Source organism: Lepidochelys kempii, chromosome 5 (assembly GCF_965140285.1).
Source record: "Lepidochelys kempii isolate rLepKem1 chromosome 5, rLepKem1.hap1, whole genome shotgun sequence".
Lineage (NCBI taxonomy): Eukaryota > Metazoa > Chordata > Testudines > Cheloniidae > Lepidochelys > Lepidochelys kempii.
In genome coordinates, this window is record NC_136384.1 from 119,615,902 (window position 1) to 119,636,394 (window position 20,493).

The 20,493-nt window shown below is 45.2% G+C and overlaps 4 protein-coding genes across 6 annotated transcripts in view; 1 reads left to right on the forward strand and 3 right to left on the reverse strand.

The window, feature by feature from the left end:
- The window catches only part of RIGI (RNA sensor RIG-I), a 56,843-nt gene extending 47,186 nt beyond the window's left edge, over positions 1–9,657 (reverse strand). Inside the window, exon 1 of the mRNA XM_078852947.1 lies at positions 9,594–9,657. The gene's annotated coding sequence lies outside the window, so the exon portion shown is untranslated. The remainder of the gene's footprint in view (positions 1–9,593) is intronic.
- TOPORS (TOP1 binding arginine/serine rich protein, E3 ubiquitin ligase) lies at positions 99–9,913 on the reverse strand. 2 transcript variants are annotated; one of them, XM_073345586.2, is made up of 2 exons: positions 9,594–9,913; positions 99–4,623 (listed from the first exon to the last, which is right to left on the reverse strand). In XM_073345586.2, the coding sequence occupies exons 1-2, from the start codon at positions 9,780–9,782 to the stop codon at positions 1,585–1,587; spliced, it is 3,228 nt and encodes a 1,075-aa protein (XP_073201687.1). In that variant the 5' UTR covers positions 9,783–9,913; the 3' UTR covers positions 99–1,584. The 2 variants fall into 2 exon arrangements, with proteins under 2 accessions (XP_073201687.1, XP_073201688.1); XM_073345587.2 differs by lacking the exon at positions 9,594–9,913 and adding an exon at positions 9,234–9,473.
- TZMP1 (transition zone microprotein 1) lies at positions 9,769–11,876 on the forward strand. 2 transcript variants are annotated; one of them, XM_073345588.1, is made up of 2 exons: positions 9,769–10,212; positions 10,847–11,876. In XM_073345588.1, the coding sequence occupies exons 1-2, from the start codon at positions 9,781–9,783 to the stop codon at positions 10,955–10,957; spliced, it is 543 nt and encodes a 180-aa protein (XP_073201689.1). In that variant the 5' UTR covers positions 9,769–9,780; the 3' UTR covers positions 10,958–11,876. The 2 variants fall into 2 exon arrangements, 1 of the variants encoding a protein (XP_073201689.1); XR_012159123.2 differs by lacking the exon at positions 9,769–10,212 and adding an exon at positions 10,219–10,725 and having other exon boundaries at positions 10,847–10,935.
- On the reverse strand, positions 10,771–15,513 carry NDUFB6 (NADH:ubiquinone oxidoreductase subunit B6). Its single transcript, XM_073345590.2, has 5 exons — positions 15,191–15,513; positions 14,788–14,880; positions 12,989–13,033; positions 12,511–12,581; positions 10,771–12,398 (listed from the first exon to the last, which is right to left on the reverse strand). The coding sequence occupies exons 1-4, from the start codon at positions 15,368–15,370 to the stop codon at positions 12,513–12,515; spliced, it is 387 nt and encodes a 128-aa protein (XP_073201691.1). The 5' UTR covers positions 15,371–15,513; the 3' UTR covers positions 10,771–12,398; positions 12,511–12,512.
- Between the last annotated feature and the right edge of the window lie 4,980 nt (positions 15,514–20,493).

Sequence of the window (20,493 nt, forward strand, 5' to 3'; positions counted from 1 at the left end):
TCTGCTGTGAAAAGTGATACTGACAAAGTTCTTTTTGCCCCCCCCCAGTATTAAACAGTAACTATTTAAAAAAATAACTTTTCTGGTTATAATAATAATTTGATAAAATGTGTTTTAGTCTTAATTTAAAAGCAGTGAGAAAAGGTAAATTCATTTAAAACTAGAGTTATAAATTCAGCATTTAAAATAGTGTTAAATACAAAAATGTTTTTAACTGATAAGGGGGTCACACTCAGAGGCTTGCTGCGTGAAAAGGATTGTCACCACAAAACATTTGAGAACCACTGTTCTAAGTAATTAAACTGCCTACAGTGGGGCTTCTATTTCTTGTTATACCTCAGTAATGTCAGAAACCCATTTAAACAATGGCAGGGGTTAACAGAAGAAAAATCTGAGTAAGCGTGACATCAAGTAGCTGTCTTCAATTATTTACCCAGACTGTCTTTTGATCATCTTAGAAAGGTGATGATACAGTTAGCATTCTGCAGTTTAGGTACAGAAGAAGCAGGAGAAAACAAAAAAAAAAAAACTAGAAAGACATTACTGGATTTGATCTTACTCTTAGGGTATGTGCCTACACTGCAATAAAAGATCTGTCGGCACCAGGTCTCAGAGGCCAGGTCAATTGACTTGGTCTCACAGGGCTCAGGCTGCAGGTCTAAAAACTGCAGCATAGGTATTCAGGCTTGGGCTAGAGCCCGGGTGCTGAAACCTGTTGAGGCAGGGGGAAGATCTCCGAGCCCAGGTGCCAGCCTGAGCCCTAATGTCTACACTGCTATTTTTAGCCCCACAGCCTGAGCCCAAGTCAGCTGAGACTCTGTGCGGGGTGTTTTTCTTTGCAGCTCATACGCTAAAAGACTGAAGATGGTATGTGGGGAAAAATATGGTGATGCACAGGCATCTGGTCTGCTAAACTTGTCAGTTTACACGGACAGCTCAGATCCAGACTTCTTCCTAATGGTTTTCCATGTGCAGTTTTAAGTTATACCAGACTTAAAGACAAATGACATGCCTGGAAAGTAAATATTACATTGGGTTCAAAATCTGATTTAAAAGTGTCTTATTGCTTTATTGGGACTCTTACAGAATTCATGTTTACTTCAATGGCAGTCTGGTTCAATGTTTGTACAGAGGCATTGACACCTTTTTGGAAGAGGTCAAGCTAAACTATGCAGATTAAAATGATGGCAGAATTAAACATGAATTTGTTTTGTGAATTATACAATTTTTCTTTTGTAAAATAAAAAGAGCAACCATCAGAAAATAGATTTTCTGACTTCAGGGTTTTTTGTTTTTTTTAAAAAAACTGAAAGATTCCATGGATATATTTTATACAATGTGAATACAGTATGGCTCTATGAAATTATAACTTCTAAAGGTTTATACACTTCTGAAAGAAAATTTTTAAGTTAAACTATTAGCAATGTTCTGTTTTCTTGAACTTAAAAGTGCATAAATTCAAGGATTTTACACATTTCTCAGACTTTTTTTTTTTTTTTTTTTAAACAGTCTTACATACACAAACCACACCAGGTGTTTTGTTTTCAGGATTTCATCATTTAAAACAGTTCAGTGTAAAACTTGTTACATCTTTTTTTCTGGGGAGTCAAGCCAGTAGGATCTGTCAATAAGTCTCTTTGGCAGTCTTAATATCAAAGGTGGTCTCTCTGAATTCTCTACAAATGATGCTCTGGAAGACAGCAACTGACTGGATGATTGAGTTTGTATAGTTTCAACATTTCTCGGTAGAGTTCCCATGTCAGATGCACTACTATCATCTGCCACTGCAAGAGTCTGCTCATTTGATGTTTCCTGAAATTGGCGATCTACCTTTCCAGAGTCATCACCTAAGTCTCCCCTAGTGGTAGTAATACTGGAATCCTTGTCCAACAGTCCACTTTCACCATCTACTGTGTACTCATCCTTACAATCACTTGTTCCCAGGACAGGGGATGGAGTCTCATTTTCTCTCTCATTAAACTGGGTTGTGGTTGTCCAAGAGATACTACTGTCACACTCTGTATTTTCTTGTATTCCAGTCTCCTTATCACTATCACTGTCAATTGTAATCACAACTGGAGAAGAATGTGATGAGTTACTTGTATGATGTCTCCTGTGTTTCTTCTTGTGCTTTTTCTTTTTCTTTTTATGATGTCTGGTTGTGTCACTAGCTTTTCCTTCGTAAATAATCTCTACGCTTGGACTTCTTGTATTTTTTTTCCTCTTTTTATGTCTACTGCCAACGCTTGCTTGGTTGTCTAAAAGGCTGTCCTGATTTTTGTAGCAACCACTGTATTTTGACAAAGACCTCTGGAGGTCACTTCCTTTCCCTTCACAAGGGCTTGTTGCATTCTCCTTGTGTGCATTCTCCAAGTGGCGAGTTTTGTATTTCCTTTTTCCACCAGGCTTTTCACATCGCATTCTATCAGAAGTAGTCCGAGATCTATTACTGGATCGACTCCTTGATCTGCGTCTTTCATAGTAATAATATCGGCTTTCATTGTGACTTCTCTGATTTCGAGTATTTGTCCTTTTAGAAAAAGACTGTATTCTGTACTCTGGACTAGCCGACTGCCTTGAATAATGAGCTCTGGCCTGAGTTCTCCTCCTGTACGATGATTCATAGCCATCTCTGTCCATGTTTCTACTGTAAAAAGTGTATTCCCACTGGTATCTACTTTGGTAATTATCTCTTACATAATAATGATCACTGTCTCTGCTCCTCGATCTTCTTCTGCTATGATCATTACTCCGGGATCTTGATCGGCTTACATCTCTAGATATAGTGCTCTCACTACTTAGAGACACTGTCTGGCTTTTTCTAGATAAACTTATGTCTCGAGGTTTTGACCTCCTTGTGTCTCTTTTGGTCCTATGTCCGCTACTATCTCTGCTTCTTGATAGTCTACTTTTTAACCTTTCTTTGCTGTGATGTTTCCTCCTGGTTCTCTGTCCATGGCTGTCTCTGTTGCCAGAGTGTTGTGAATATGATTCTGAACTCCTTGATCTCCTCCTCCTGGATAATCTGTGGCTGCATGGAGAGCACATCCTATCCCTTCTTGTAGAGGAACTTTGTAATGAGTCCTTTGTAGACAAATCTTTTATTTTAGTTGTATCTTTCTCATTCTTTTTTGACTTCATCTTTTGTGAGGGTGAGGTGCTGCTTTTATGGCTATATTTACCATCCTTAGATATAGGAGAGCATGGCGATGAGCACCCACTAGCATCACTGACGCTAAAAACGTGAAACTGGATAGGCTGTGGTTTCTTCACATCCTCACTTTTCCCATCATCAACTGACTCCTCAGAGTCTGAGGACAGCTCAACAAGTTCTGGTGTTCTTTCAGCTAATGGCTTAACATACCCAACAATGACACAGTTGTCTGAAGAAGTATCAGTGTCACCATCTGGGGCTGCATTATCTTGTAACTGCCCTTGCAGTTCAGTTCCATTTCTACTAGGATCTTCATCAGAAGTTTCCGAAGTATCCAAAGGAGAAGCCATGGCAACATGAACCGGCTCAGAGCTAGAATACGATGGCCCTGGAGTTTCATCATCCCAAGGTGCCCGATCAACGCTAGTTGTAGATGCATTATGATCTGGTTCTTGGGAATCTGTCTCATCTGGAGATATTGTAATAACTGATGATTCCGACTGGCTTCCTTCTTCATATGAAGGAGCAGGACAATCATAATTGGCATGCTGATCGTATGCCTCTATGTTAAAAGGACATCGGGCAAAGCTGATGAATTCATGTAAAAAGTGGTTAGTACGATGGAGCAAAAAAGGCTTTAAGTCATCAGAAAAGGCCTGACTCTCCAAATCATATCTAGTCACATTACTCATGATGATATGCTGTACAATATTGACTAGAGACCCATGGGCACCAAACAGGACTGTTAGCTCACGCTTCAGCCACGGAACTAATCTGTGAAGACAAGCGGGGTTCATGCGGAAAAACTCAGCTGAAATGTCTCTATAACGACCACCATCTTGAATATTTCTAACACGCACACCAGAACGATACAGAGCTCTTCGGAAATTAATTATATCTTGTTCTTGAATTTGCCGCAGTGATCTACCCTCTGCACTAGCTTGTCTCCTTGATGCAAGCCGTCTAATCATCTGATGAATTCCTCCATCTCTTTGCCCCACTGGTTGACCAGATAATCCTTCAAATAATATCCCATTATCTGGAGGTGACAGCGTTCTTCGAGAAGAGGAACTCCTTCGAGGATAAGCTGATGTATGACGTTCCCTTGTTAACGTAGTACGGTAACGAAATCTCCGCCCATCAGGACTAGCAAAAGAGCCATTTTGCAAAGGCCTGAGTACATACTCCTTGAAATCATCTTCAGCTCTCACTGTATGGAAGATAGAATGGAAAGGCTGTTTGCAGAGTGGACATTCAGCTTTGTTTTTTGACCATTCCTGTACACAACGAAAGCAGAACCTATGCAAGCAACGATCTAAGTAGGCCACATTGTCAAATCTGTCCAAGCAGATTGGACATTTAGAGTCTGGAGATGTATCTGTTGGCATTGTCTGATGCAGCTTGCTTGTGCCAGCTTTAGGTGAAAAGCTGCTATCCACCGTAAACTCCTCAGTTGTTGATGTCATGTTCTACAAAAGAAAAATGAGGCAAATATCAATAAAAGCTTTGCTAAACTTTTCCTGATCAAAAAAAGCGATATGAAAGTGAACCAAACAAACAACTAAGCTTGTAACAGTTTTTTCTGAGAGTCGAAAATTAAGAATGAACAGCAGCAAGCGCTGCTAACCCATTAGGCCAGAAGAAATTGACATGTAACTGCTTAAGTTATTAAGCTCCCCCTGCAGTCTCTCCCCCCAGAAATTTAGGAAATATTGGTGGTTAAATAACACCCTAATGCAAACAGAGCAAAGGAACAACTGGAAAGATATATGGAACCAGATGCTCATGTTACGTAAACCAGGGATTCTTCATTGAAGTGGAACTACCCTGATTTACACCATCTGAGAATCTAGCCTGTTAGGCAGAGAATTGCCCAAAAGTCTTTATTTTTAAGCGTAGCTCACCATCTGTGTCCCAAAACATTTTAGATCAATACACAAGAGAAAGTTGGTTTACTATCGTTCAGTCTGTTAGGTGGATTACCAAAATATACATTTTGGTTATTCATCTCTAAGCTTTGATGAGCCACAATTTCCAGTAACTGGAAAAATGTAAATCACTGATGTTTGAGTTACTCCCATTCTTTAACTTCTCCTGTCTTCATTTTAGTGTTTGTTCTTCCCACCTTGTAAGCGTCTATTTTTTATTTTCCATATTTTTTCCAGGAGCCTCTGCAAGGTCAGCAGCCAGTTTCCCTCTCCAGTCCTTCCACCTATAAAGCAACTTCTGGGATTGATGCAGACAAAGTCAATTTTCTTTTGCATAATGCTGCTATGGGAAATTGACTAGGATTGAATTCTCCCCTAGTCAGTTTTACTCACAGCCAGTATTGCTTTGCTCAAGCACTACTTTGTTGGCCAATTGTTCACAGGCCAAGGTGCACCTGAATGAATGGGACAAGTGGTGGGAAAGTATGGAGACGCATTTAGGTTTGTGATTGGCCACCAATCATTCTAAGATGCCTCAAATTCTTCTACGGATAGCCAGGGGAGATCACTGTTTCAGCAACACTTCTGCACTTGATTTTTACATCATGTGACACAATTCAGCAGATAACTACTTCTGTTGACATCAACATATATTTATTTTTGGCAATTACTTTTAAATAGGTACATTAAATAGGTTTCAGAGTAGCAGCTGTATTAGTCTGTATTCGCAAAAAGGAGTACTTGTGGCACCTTAGAGACTAACAAATTTATTTGAACATAAGCTCACGAAAGCTGTGACTTACCAACTATTAAGTGTACACATAGCAAATTTGTTTAAAGTAACAAAGAACTTAAGAGCTCTTGCCTTTAAAAAAGCCCTGTGTTGGTGTTTTTGAGGGTTTTTGTTTTTTTTTTTAAGACCCACTTAAGGGTTGCAGACATCCTAGAACAATCTTTGCCAACACTCTGACATCACCAGCCAAGCAGACAATTTCATACATAAGCTCTAGAAATTCTGAGATGCTGCCACCCTCCCGAACTTCCTGTTTTGGGTACAGGCTTTTATTTTTAAAATTATTATTATAACATTTTAGTGCAAAGGGTAAATAATTATAGTTGTTTATCTTTTCTATACTAGGTAGGTTTCATCAGCTGGCTAGTTCCACAAAAGATCAAGATGTTTTTCATAGTTGTTAGACTTCATATAATGGTGTATTTTTTGTATTTTTTAAAAAGTGGTTAATTCTCTAGTGTCTGATCAAGCTGATTATCCTATTAATTCTACTATTATTTTTGGTCTCTGTACTACCACCAGTAATTGTGATCTAACGGAAGTGTATTATTTATGTAGCTAATACTACACACACAAAAAATGTTAAAATAATTTTAAGGTTGCAAAGTCAAGCACTCAAAAGTTAGGAAATGCCTGAATTAATGTAGCCCCTTTTTGCACATGCATTTTGATACAGTCTTTAATTACCAGTCCAAATTCCCCATCCCCTCCAACCAACTTCTGGATCCTCATTTGATCTCAATCTAAATTGCCTTGTCTCACACCAACTCCTTGTTCCAATTTCCTTTCCTAGTCTGTTTCAATCTACACCCTGGCTGCTTGCCCAGACAGTTCCCATCCACCCCACCGCCCTCAACCCCATACCCTACCTCAGTTGCCACCCTTCCCCAAACAGTCCGCTTGCCTAAACAGTGCCAGCCTCCCACTCACCACACGCCGAGGCTCCTTAACCCAATCTACACCTCCTCCCTAGGGTTGCCAACTGTCTAATCACACAAACCCAAACACCTCTGCCCCACCCCCTGATCTTTCCCCAAGGCCATGCCCCTGTCCCGCCTCTTCTCCAAGGCCTCACTCCACTACCTCTTCTTCCCCCATCCTCATTCACTTTCACCAGGATGGGGCAGGAGGTTGGGGTGCAGGCTCTGGGCTGGGAGGTAGGGCCAAGGGGTTTGGAGTGTGGGAGGGGGCTCTGGGCTAAGCCTGGGGCAGGGGGTTGGGTGCAGGAGAGGGTGAGGGCTCCGGGCGGGTGGCACTTACCTCAGTTGGCTCCTGGAAGCAGTGGCATGTCTGGCGGCAGCTCTGCACTCTGCCCCTGCCTGAAGGCACTGCCTCCGCAGCTCCCATTTGCCATGGTTCCCCGTTCACAGCCAATGGGAGGCGCAGAGTCGGTGCTCGGGGTGGGGGCAGCACATGGAGACCCCTTGGCCACGCCTCCACCTAAGAGCCGCAATATGCTGCCCTCTTCCAGGACTGGCGCGGAGCCAGGGCAGGTAGGAAGCCTGCCTTAGCCCCGCTGCACTGCCAGACTTTTAACCGTCTAAAATCTCCCGGATTGGCTTCAGTGGTCTCCAGGAGATCGAGCCCAATTCCAGGAGACTCCTGGCCAAACCGGGAGGGGCTTGGCAACCCTACTCCTCTCTGCCCACTCAGGTCTGGTTCTTCAAACCGATCACATTTGAGTCAAGCTGCTCTTCCTCCAAATTCCTAGACACAAGCAGGGGGAGCACTGACAGCACAGGAGATACAGTCTCCCAGCTCTCAGTGCCTGGTGCTGCAACAGCCAGCAGTAGCAATTGCAAGTGAAGTCCTACTCAGCCCCTGTGGCCCTGACTGCAGTATGTGTATTCCAAACAATCTTCAGCTTCAGTATTTAGTTGCCAAACTCATAAGTCTCTACTGATCATGTGTGAACAGAGATTTTTCAAGGGCTTATAACTTGTCCATATTTGAGCCTTCCCATTCTCTCCCCAGAAACAGGTCCACACCTAAAACCAGGGCAATCCCCTTGCCAAATTGCAAAGAATGGAGGCACTAGAGCTTCTCAACAAAATAGAAAGATTTTTATTAATGTAGGCAAAATAAGTCTTCCCTAATCTTGTTCTCAAAAACAGCTGAACCATTATTTGCTGAAATTATTTCAGCCCAAATAATTGACATTTGGCAATGTGATAAGCGGGGAAAAAAAATTTAAAAAAAAAAAAAAAGAAGATGCATCAGGCACCCATAATTATAGATGGTTCTACCAGCTACACCTGTAATATAACTGGACAAGAACTCAGTTAACAACTCAATTGATACATGAGACGACATATAATCCAGATTATTTATCCACAGCCGTACAGACTCAGCAATGCTCAGAGTAAACTGTAGTGTCTGTCTGTCACTAATTCAGCAAATATGATTACAGGACCAAGGCAGCAGAACTCAGGGCTTTGGAGCTGTGCTCTGGCTCCGCTCCAGCTCCAGGCTCCACTCCAAAGCCCTGGCAGAACTGTTAAGTATGAAGATACCACTGTAATAGTTGGTTTTCTGACCATAACTTTAATATGTTATGTGCAGCAATTTGTATACAATTCAGCTGTTGCAAACATGTGAACAGATGTACTATAAAAACATTAAGAATTGATACTTTTTTTTTTTAACAAGACAAGCTGAGAACCAAAGTGTATACAAAGCTGTGTGCACCAACTTCATTTCTGAACACTGAAGTATCTCTCCCAGCCTGAGAATTTCAAATTCAAAGTATTTCTATTTTGACTATCATTATATTCGTTGATATATATATTTATATCATTAATCGTTATATTAAGGACTAGAGTGTGGCCTGCTAAATTTTCAGGCTTTAAGCGAATGAGAGATATGAAATCCTGGGCAACTGACTTGATAAATCTCACTGTGGTCATGTACAGTTGGGCTTGGTGTTTCTATTTAGAACTGTTATTTGACCCGTTTTGAAAACGGAAAGCGATGAGCACTCTATTGCTCTCCATAGGAAGCCTACTTGAGGACAGCTGGTAACTACCCCTGTATGTTACTGTCAAACTCTCCATATAGCCCTAATGGGAACAGTTCGACTCATCTGGCATACTGGCTCAGCCTCCCAACAAGGCACTGAGTGGCAGGGGCTGCAAAGTGCCTGTAAGTTCACTCTCCCTCTACACACAGATCTACCACAAATCAGGCAGAATCCAGCTGGGCCAGGAGTGCGGGGCAGGGCTGCCAAAGTACTCTCTGCTCAGTCTCCCTAGCTCCTGCTGACCCGAACTCCTGCCCCAACTCTCGTCCCTGCAAGGGTTTAGGGAATGGGGGGGGGGGGGCGCTCACGAGCTGGGGGGAGGGGCTACTGACAACTCACCTGCGGAAGCACAAGGCACCCACCACTCCGTTACTGGCTCTTTACCTGCACCTGGCAGGAAGGTAAAAAAATCTGACCCATATGGGGCGGAGCGGAGCATTTCCTGAACCAGGCTAAAGAACAGATTCCCGACAGGGCTGGGCACGACACCGCCTCTGCCCAGGAGCCCTCCCGCCTCACAGACCTGCCCGCCCGGCCCTGACTCTCCACGGACCCGCTGCTCTCAGTCCCAACCCCGGACTCCGCCATTTCCCGCCCAGCCCCGGCGCGAGCAGAAGGAAGGGGGGAACCTCCCCCGGCAAGGGCGCGGCCCGCTCCCGCGTCCAGCCTCCCTCCCTCCCGCCCGGCCCGCTCACTCACAGCGGCGCCGCCGTCCGGTGCCGGCGCTTCGCCCTCCCCGCGGGGCTGCCCCGTGTCCGCCGCTTTGAGTCTCTGGCGGCGGCGGCAGCGGGCGGGGCCCGGGCCGGGGCCCGCGCGCGGCTCTTCCCCCCCGTGACGAAGGCGGCGGCGGCGCCCCCGCTCTGTGAGGTAATTCAGTGGGTCACCCATGAAAGCCGCCTGCCGGCGGCCGGGCCCGGAGAGCGACCAGCTACACACCGAGACGGCCGGGCCGCAGGCCAGACAGACACCCCGCAAGGGCTGCTGGGATCGGAAAAGACTTGGTCGGAGCTCCACGGCTTACAACAACGCCCCCTCCGCAGCCTGCAAGTGGGCGGAACGCCGGCCACGTGACCGCTCCGGGCCGCCATCTTGGCTGCGGGCGGCTTCGCCCGGAGATGCTTCACAACCCGCTCATGCCGCTCGCTTTGCGCAGGGTTGGCGCTTCCAGGCCCCAACCAAAGATGGCGGCTCGGAGCGCGCGCCCGTCTCGCTCTGTCTCCATGGTGATCTCCCCTTGCCGTGCCCCACGCACGCGCCGCTCCCAGCCCGCACCATGGCGGCGCTGGGCCGCAGCGCCCGGGACTGGCTTTACTCGCTGGTAGGTGCCCGCGCCGCCCCCCGGCCCAGCGCACGGAGCCGGCCGACCCCACCTTGCGGGGGGGGGACGCGCCTGCACCACCCCCTCCCCGGCGCGGAGCGAGCCCGGCCCGGGCTGGTGGGAGAGTGCAGCAAAGCCTCCGCTCTCGGCTCCGTGCGGTCCCTGGCCGCTGGCTGGGGGAACGGGGCGCAGCCCTGCGTGGGGAGCAGGTACCGCACGGACGGTTCTGCCCTTCCAGCTGCCCTTGGAGGCCCGCCTCCTACGGGACAACCCCGGGGCGGCGTTACGCTCTGCACCGGGCACTGAACCTAATTCCATCAAGCCGTCGGTTCCAGGGCCTAGGAAGCCAGAGATCCTGCCTTCCTTTGAAGCACTGAATGCCAGGGCTCAGAGCCAGAAAAGACCATGCTAACGCAGGCAGGTACTATACCAATCCTGTCCCCGCCATTACCCTATATAATCAGTATTTCATTAGTGTCTGGCTGGACACCTCAAACTTTTAGGCCAGGGATGGTAAGTGATGACCATTTTACAAATAGTTTAAATATCAGACCAATATTCAATGCACGTAAACATTTTTATTGGTAATGCACCATACCTACCTTTCCAAACATTATATATTTTCTTCTAACAGATTCTTCTCACCATTGTATTACTTTCATGGGGATATGTTATTTATGCAACAAGAATAGCGGCTCGGTGGCAACTTGAGAAGGACTACCCCGATCAAATGTTGAATTTTTAAAGGAAACATGACAGATTGACTGCAGCTGGATTTTCAAACCTGAACACATGTAAAACCAAATTTGAGGACAGAAAAGATTTCCAGAGTACCAGTTTAAGTTATGACCTGACCACAAAAGTTTAACAGTGGCAGAAGGCTTCAAGAAAAAAAAATCAAGCTTTCTGCACAATTAAAAGGATCAACAGAAATACAGGCAATGCATGTTGTGTGACACTGAGTTTTCTTAACAAATATAGAAAATGAGCACTAGACTAAGAAGTAGCCAAGGAAGAACTGTACACCAAGTGTATGTTCAGTTTGTTTGCAGAATGTCTTCTCTTTTACAGACAATGTCTTTGCTAAAGATTTTGTAATGTTTAAAATATGGTACAGATGTTTATGTCCAGCAGTATGGCAGTAAGTAACATTATTTAAGCGTGATTCAACATTTTCCTTCAGTTCATATTAGTAGTATTTGGCCCTCAAAATAGTTTTATTCAGCCATTGTCAGTAACAACTTATACATAGCAACTCTTTCCTATTAAATTTGATTGTGGTAAAGTTTTTCATTGATGGATTAAGCAAGTGTAACTGTAGCAGCCTCAACCGAGTTGTGTTTAGAGGTCCGCAGATGTGTCTGGCATCTTGGCTATGCCTAGTAAAGTGCTAGTCACATACGTTACAGTGACATAACTCATACTATCTTCTAGTGATATGGTGTGCTGACCTTCAGGAATAGTCAGGTCCAGGGTGGTTGACGAATTCTGGAATACTGCTAGTCAATAAAGTGGATTGAGTATTTGAAATAGGGTTAGTTCCTGACAGGAACAAGTATTCATAGAAATGTGAGTACGAATCACTATTTGTCACAGTTCGTTTCTGTTTACTCATCTTATTTTGCTGTTGATTCATACAATTAAAGCTATCATGTTTTACCAAACCCTTCTCATACAATTCTTTTTTGCAACATGATCTGTAAGATTTTGTAGTTTATAAACATTACAATATTGCTTGAGTGTTCATAGTTCAGGTAGGACTTCCACAATGAATGAAACAAAGAGGCTATGTAAAATAATCTTAATAAAATTATTTCTCAATAATATCTGACTTAAAAGTAGGACAGTTACTTTCCAAAAATCCTTTCTAAATTTTACTGCACTTGTGCATTACCTGCTGAGCTGATATGTTTTTTTGCCGTGTCTTCCTGTTTGGTTAAATACAATTACATGAGTAGAGATACATAATTGGTTGCTACAATGGATAAAATACAGATAATCTGTTGCCTATTAAGACAAAAAGATTGTATTACTACTAGTACATTGGACTGAAGCCTACTTCTAGAGTCCATTTCATACAGTCAATCATGAACAGTTTGTTACTATGAGAGTAACTTCCTTAACTAGCCATTTATTCTCTGCCCTAAAGAAAGGTCTGGAGATGGTGTTTTCTATTCCTGCTATACCTAGAAGGAAATAAGATAACATGAGTGTCTCTTGAAAGTGACTTTATTGTTTTATATACATATCTGGAGATATTTAACACATTTTTATAGGAACAAAGCTAGAGTTTATAACCTTCAGTGATGACCAATAGGTTCTTCTTCCATTGGTGGGATTATTTCTCCTGTCTCTAGAATTCTGTCACCCTAATGAAATCAGAAAGATTATGGTGAATATTTTGTCATGGGTCACATTACTATCTAAAATATATAATATGCAAGAGCATAAAAGTACTATTATTTTTATGAGAGCGCCAATTGAGTGAGGCAATATCTTTTAATTGGATCATCTTCGGTTGATGAAACAAGTTTTCAAGGGAATATTATCCATTCTGAAGAAAATAATTGATGCTTCTAAAGGTCTATATCACAATGTTTTTCTTAGTCAGCATTTAACATTTCTTTGTACCAAGTGCCCAAAGTACTGAATAGTTATTTTAATTTTATTCCCTGTACCACTGTTGCCCTCACACACCCACCTCTCCCTTCCCATTTGTTTTCTTTATCTATGAGGCTGACATGTTACAAGAAAATATTTATTTGAATTAACTCACTGGGAATACTTTGGGCTTCACTGTAATAACACCATATGGCATTTTCTGCAATAAAAAAACAGATTAGTCAGGATAAGCTTTTTTTAAAGATGGCTGAAAAGCTGTTTTCCATATTGCCAAAAAGGTGAAGCATTGATTACAATTAATATTAAGCAGACCCGCTTCTCCCCACTAGGTTACTCTTAGTTTAAAACCAGAAGTATAGAGAATAAAAACACCTCAAACAGGACAAGTCTTCAAAATACTTTATAAATGAAAAGGCTCTCCCAGGGTAAAGAGCCACAGGTGGCCTAATAAGAGTGTTCGCTGAATCGTGGCTCAGTGATAGTGTTATTACTTCTTCAGGAAAGCAGTGAGCTTTGTTCTGTCAGTGACTAGTAAAGGAAGCAAGAGTGAGCAAGACCAGGGTTACAAGTAAGCTACAAACAAAACATAAAACAACCTCTTAATCATCAAGGCTTATGCAGTTTGAACTAACCTTGTCTTACCAAACATATAGAGGAAGCAACATAAAATTATCCAAACATAAGAGGGCTACTCAGCAAACATTCATTACAACATGTAGCTCTCAGTACGTGGGCTGTGAAAAACCTGGTTTCCCCCAGAATAAACTAAATGCAACTTAATGGATTTTTCCATTCTCTATGGGCACTTTGAAATATTTACATAAGAGTTTCCAAGTTTTCTGATACTAAAAATATTAGCTTTCCAAGGCTGAAAATTAAGTCTATCTATTCTAGAAAAGTTAAACGGGAAATGAATAACCTTGATATTCTCCTTATACGTAAGAGGACATACGTTACAGAACTGTCTAAAAGCCAAAAGGGAAAGACCATGAATGGAGTCATTGGTGACTAAAGGGAGGCACAGGTACTCAGGGGAATCAGCTGTCACTGGATATTTGACAGAGAGAGTAGATCAAGTTATAACTGATGGGAGCCAGAATGTTGCAGCTGAGTGGGGGATGTTGTGGGCTGTGGCTTGTGGGGCTACAGTGAACGGGATGTATGTCAGAGCTACTGGCATGTCCGTTGAGGCTAGGGGATGGTGGCTGGCATGTATGTGGGATGTGAGGAGCATTCAGGGAGTTGTGTGGGGTGGGATATGTATGGATGGGGGAGCTTTACTGACTAATTTACCGCAGGTGGAGGGGGGGCAATTTCCCCAAGTATACAGGGCCCCAAAATTCTTTAATCCAAGCCTATTTCATGAGGTGTTTTTTCTTATTTTAATTGTAGAATCAATACTGCAGGCAGGGGATTAGAATGTTCAATGCTTAATCCCAGTGTATATAATTGCTGAGTGGGCCTATAGATGAAAACTGTGTCAAGAAACAAGCAACTGAATGGACTGAAGTAGGTTGTTTTGTTTTTTTAAAGAAAAAATGTAAGCCTTATCAACAGTTACTAAGCAGCAAGAAACAGAAAACAGTTTTGTTCATCTGAAGTATTACAGAAATTTGTTTCTTTGCATACTTCAGGATCAAGTGTGCCAACAAAGGACACTTGTCTATTGAAGTGGAAAAGCAGAAGCACTGAATAGTTTTATAGTCCTGCAAGTGAAACCTTTTCAACACCACTAAAGTGTACCCAGACAAAAATAAAGCAAAATAATTCTCAGATGCAGTCACCCTTAACTTTTGACTTCATGGTAGATCACAGATGGTGTGTTTTTCGAAGTATGGGGGGTTTTAAGGAGAAAAAGTGGAAGTGTTTACAGGGCAGGGAAGTAAATGGTATTTGTTGGGTCAAGCATATACCTTCTGCATCGAAATACAACATGCAGGTTTCTATACTTACCATTACATGGTATTTGACATAGTAGTGAATAACCCAGGCAGGAATAAGTATCCATCTTACAGTAAATACACCACCTTTGTACAGCTTGAAAGTCTGGAAACAAAAGTAAATGAAATTTCATGTTATTTTCCCTTAATTTTTACTATATATAAGCCCCCACTTCAACCTTTAATACCAGCTTTGTTTTTAAATGTCTAGTAATTTTTTAATTGAATTTAGCATTCAAAAGTGCTGGCTTGACAGATTTTATCTCTGGGCTTATTTATTCACAGGAGAACCCCGCAGCAGGGTCGGAATGGGGGCTAGGGGACCCCTCTGGGTCAAGGCTGCCCCAGGGTGGGAACCCCTCAGCAGAGCAGGGTTGGAGGACCCCTCTAGGGAAGGGGAGCCGGGCCTCGCTGACCTGCAGCCGCCAGAAGGAGCCCGGCTGCAGGAAACGCTCCCAGAACCTGGCCACCGGCCCGAGTTTCGGCGGGGGCAGGACGGGCTCGCGCGGACTCAGCTCCTGGTCCTTGAGCCAGCGGCGCCGCAGGACGCGCAGCTGCTGCAGCCGCAGCTTCTCGTCGGGGGTGTAGCCAGACATCCCGAGCCCCGAGACGGCCCAGCGCCGGAAACGCGACCTTCGCGAGCACAGGACACCCCGCAAGCGGCGCGCGCGGGTGGCGTCACCACACACCGCTCCCCGCTGCTCAGGGAGACGAGCCGTCTGTGCGCGTCGCCGGAAGCCGCGCCTCAGTGCTTCCGCTATCTTGTGTTGTCAATCACAGACGCTATCCGGAAGGGATAGGCTGTATTCCGCCCCCTGCTGGTGGGAGGCCACATGTGCTGCCCCAGCTCAGGCACAGGCGCGTGGCGGCCCCTGTTGCCTGGCCCGCCCCCTGCTCCTGGGAGGCCGAATCCGCAAAGGCCCTGGGGGGCCATTGCGTGCGCATGCCCATAGCAGAGCGCAGGGCGGGCCGGGCTTGGTCTAGGGGAGCTGAGTGTGTGGGGGGAAAGGGGGGGCTAAAGACTGGTGCCCTAGGGTTGCCAACTTCCTATTTGCGGAAAACTGAACACCCTTGCCCCGCCCCTTTTCTGAGGCCACGCCCCCTCCCTCCATCACTCCCCTCCCCCACCCTTACTCATTTGCACCCGAGGGGCAGGGCCGGATTAGCGCAGGGGCTCTGGGGGCTGCAGCCCAGGGCCTCGGGCTAAGGGGGGGCCCACAAAAATAAATCCATAATTAAATACAATTCAGTGGCACCAACCCGTCGATCACGATCGAGGGGTTGATCCTGGAGCCTCTGCCAGTCGATCGCGATCTCTGGGCTGCTGAAAGTCCGGCCGGGCTCAGGCAGGCTGCCTGCATGTCGTGGTCCCACGCCACTCCCGGACCAGCAGGAGCGGCCTGCCCTGCGCACTGCAGCTTCAGCCCGTCACCAGCCGTGCATACCCACCCCCATCGTCAGCCACTGGACCCCCCGGACTTACCGCTGGTGGGTGGGCAGCTGGTGAGCAGGGATCTGGCCGGCACAGGACCCACCAGTATTGATTTGCGGGGGAGAGGGAGAGGGAGACAGAAAATATGGGACAATTTGCCCGTTTTTAAGAAAGTCAGGACATCTGCAGGAGGGCTTAAATACGGGACTGTCCCTTTAAAAACAGGATGTCTGGTCACCCTAGACAGGGATGGAGGGGGCACTGGGGGCAGTTAAAGCTTGGCACGTGGGGTGGGGATGGAGGGGAAGCTGTGGGAGGGGGTGGTAACAGCTGGTGTGTGGAGAGGGAGTTGGAGGGGGGAGCTGGTGAGAACTGGGAATGCCAGACAGAACATTTCCCTTTGGAAGATGCAGAATCTAAACGTTTTGCAGGAATTTGTTCACTTCTCCCCAAATCTGGGGCAGACCAGAGCATCTGGTGCAGAAACAGGCCTGAGTTCATCTCCCTGAGCTGTTAACAGAAACAGCCAAAGCAGCAGGACACAGTGTGCTCCATGTAACATCACACCCAGAAACCTATACAAAAAGGACGTTAAGGTTGCAAAGTCAAGCACTCACCAGTGCAGCAATTCTAAATTTAAACCTTTGTAACCGTCATTCAGCCACCTTGGGCATCATGGTACAGGTTTTAATTGCACCATCACATGCTATGTTTGACACAGGACCCTTGCCCCATCCAGTGTACACCATAGATGGTGCTCACTTACTGGGGAGTCATTCAGTATTTCTTTTTATCCTCATTATTCCGTGTGTTGCCCCAGGCATTATTTACTGCCCATCCAAACCCCACAACAAATGCAGAATTACTTTCCTCATAGATTTTTCTGTGGTGCTGTCACTGTAATATGTAAAAAGAAAAGGAGTACTTGTGGCACCTTAGAGACTAACCAATTTATTTGAGCATGAGCTTTCGTGAGCTACAGCTCACTTCATCGGATGCATACTGTGGAAACTGCAGCAGACTTTATATACACACAGAGATCATGAAACAATACCTCCTCCCACCCCACTGTCCTGCTGGTAATAGCTTATCTAAAGTGATCATCAAGTTGGGCCATTTCCGGCACAAATCCAGGTTTTCTCACCCTCCACCCCCCCACCCCCCCCACACACACACAAACTCACTCTCCTGCTGGTAATAGCCCATCCAAAGTGACAACTCTCTACACAATGTGCATGATAATCAAGGTGGGCCATTTCCTGCACAAATCCAGGTTCTCTCACCTCCTCACCCCCCTCCAAAAACACACACACACAAACTCACTATCCTGCTGGTAATAGCTCATCCAAAGTGACCACTCTCCCTACAATGTGCATGGTAATCAAGGTGGGCCATGTCCAGCACAAATCCAGGCTTTCTCACTGCCCCCCCCTTTTTTTTTTCCCCCGGGGACACACACACACACACACACAAACTCACTCTCCTGCTGGCAATAGCTCATCCAAACTGACCACTCTCCAAGTTTAAATCCAAGTTTAACCAGAACGTCTGGGGGAGGGGGGTAGGAAAAAACAAGGGGAAATAGGCTACTGTGCATAATGACTTAGCCACTCCCAGTCTCTATTTAAGCCTAAATTCATAGTATCCAATTTGCAAATGAATTCCAATTCAGCAGTTTCTCGCTGGAGTCTGGATTTGAAGTTTTTTCGTTTTAAGATAGCGACCTTCATGTCTGTGATTGCGTGACCAGAGAGATTGAAGTGTTCTCCGACTGGTTTATGAATGTTGTAATTCTTGACATCTGATTTGTGTCCATTTATTCTTTTACGTAGAGACTGTCCAGTTTGACCAATGTAAATGGCAGAGGGGCATTGCTGGCACATGATGGCATATATCATATTGGTGGATGTGCAGGTGAACGAGCCTCTGATAGCGTGGCTGATGTTATTAGGCCCTGTGATGGTGTCCCCTGAATAGATATGTGGGCACAGTTGGCAACAGGCTTTGTTGCAAGGATAAGTTCCTGGGTTAGTGGTTCTGTTGTGTGGTATGTGGTTGTTGGTGAGTATTTGCTTCAGGTTGCAAATATGTAGTTTGTTACAAGCATTAATGGGTTTATTTTCACAACACCCAACCGAGGTGAGGCGATATCAGCACTTTATACATGGGGAACTGAGGCACAGAGTCTGTCTCCTATTTCCATCTCAACCTCATTCCGAGTGTACACCTCCTCCCTTTTTCCCCTGCCTGGCCTTCCTGAGCAAGCTGAGCCCTTCTATACCAATAATGCAGTCATGTGAGTATCCTACCAAGTTTCTGTTATGCCAACTATGTCATAGTTGTGTTTATTAACTAGCATTTCTAGTTCTTCCTGCTTATTCCCCAAACTTCGCACATTAGTATACAGACATCTAAGATATTGACTTGATTTTCACTCTATATTCTCTCTTGTCTCTCCCTTATCCCTGCTATAACAGCCCATGCCCCTCCCCCAGATTCTGACTCTTCTCCCACATCAAAGCCCTGATCACTAGGTTAGCCAGTCTATATCCAAAGATGCTCTTCCCCTTCCTTGATAGGTGGACCTCATCTCTGCAGAGCAGTCCTTCTTTCTGAAACGGCATCCCAAGGTCAAGGAAGCCGAAGCCCTCCTGGTAACACCATCCTTGCAGCCAGGCATTCACCTCCAGGATGCATCTGACTCTGCCTGGTCCCTTACCCTTGACTGGAAGGATCAAAGAGAATACCACCTTTGTTCCTTCACCTTTATTCCCAGAGCCTTTAGTCTCTTCTGATCTGCTCAGGTTCACACCTCACAGTATCATTAGTGCCACATGGATGAGCAGCCTGGGGTAGTAGTTAGAGGCTTGAATGATCCTCAACAGTCCCTCTGCAACATCTCAGATATGGGCCCCTGGCAGGCAGCATACCTCTTGGGATGCCATGTCAGGCTGACAGATGTCAGAAGAGAGTCACCAACCACAACTAACCTATGTTTCCTTCTGGGAGTGGTGGCTGCGATCCCCCTAGCCGTGGAGGTATATGGCTTCTCCTCCTCCACCTTCAGGGACAATTCCTCATTGCTCATTGACAGAGCAGCATAACTGTTCTTTATCATGATGGTTGGTGGGTTGGGAGCAGGGGTGGAGCACTGCCTGCTGTCAGAAGTAAACAGCAGCCAGCATCCTCCCTGTGACAGAACCATATCTTCCTTTCCTGGTGGTGAGACAGCAATCCTCTCTAGCTGGATAGCTTCCTTGACCTTAGAGGTCTTCATATGAATACTCTCAATGAATTTCTAATGTTCATGGATGCTCCTCAGCCTAGCCATCTCCTCCTGTAGTTCTTCTACCTGCTCCCTAAGAGATTCCACCAGCAGACACCTTCCACACTGGATGGTCCCCCCAGCCTGGCTTTCTGTGGAACAATTTAATGAGGAACAATTAGCAAGTTCATGCAGTAAGTGGTGGATGACTGGATTCTGACAGGAAGCCCACTCCTGTTGGGACCAGGCGGGCATCACTGGGAGTTGCGGGGGAGAGTATGCTCTCACACTGCAAAGTTTATCTGTGTCTGGCCTAGGGCTGTCCCACATGTATAGTCATACTGTCTCTCTGCCCTTACACTACATTATAATATGCTTAGACAATATTCCCCTTTTCCATTGAGGTCTTGCAACAGGTTACTGTTTCACAGAGTCATAGAAATGGAGGGCTGGAAGGGACCATGAGAGGTCATCAAGTCCAGCCCCCTGTACTGAGTCAGGACCAAGTAAACATAGACCATCCCTGACAGCTGTTTGTCTAACCTGTTCTTTAAAACCTCCAGTGAAGAGGATTCCATAACCTCCCTTTGCAGCTTATTCCACAACCTCACCATCCTTATAGTTAGAAAGTTTTCCTAATAGCTAACCAAATCTCTCTTGCTGCAGATTAAGCCCAGTATTTCCTATCCTATCTTCAGTGGACATGGAGAACAATTGACCAACTCGTCTTTATAACAGCCATTACACCCTGAAGAGTTATCAGGTCCCCCCTCAGTCTTTTTTTCTTTATAGCCTCCTGTGGGGGGAAAGGGATATGACTTCAGCCATGGATCTCTAGGTAGGAAATGCCCCAATTCCCCTTTTGTACTTCCATTTCTAGACACTAATGTGGAAAAAAATCTCTAATTTCAATCCTAATACAACCATTTTGTTTGTTACTCTTTATTTTTATTACTGTAACCATGCTTACCTACACACAAAAAGTCCCCAGGGACCAGCTAACAGAGCAGTTTTGCATCTCT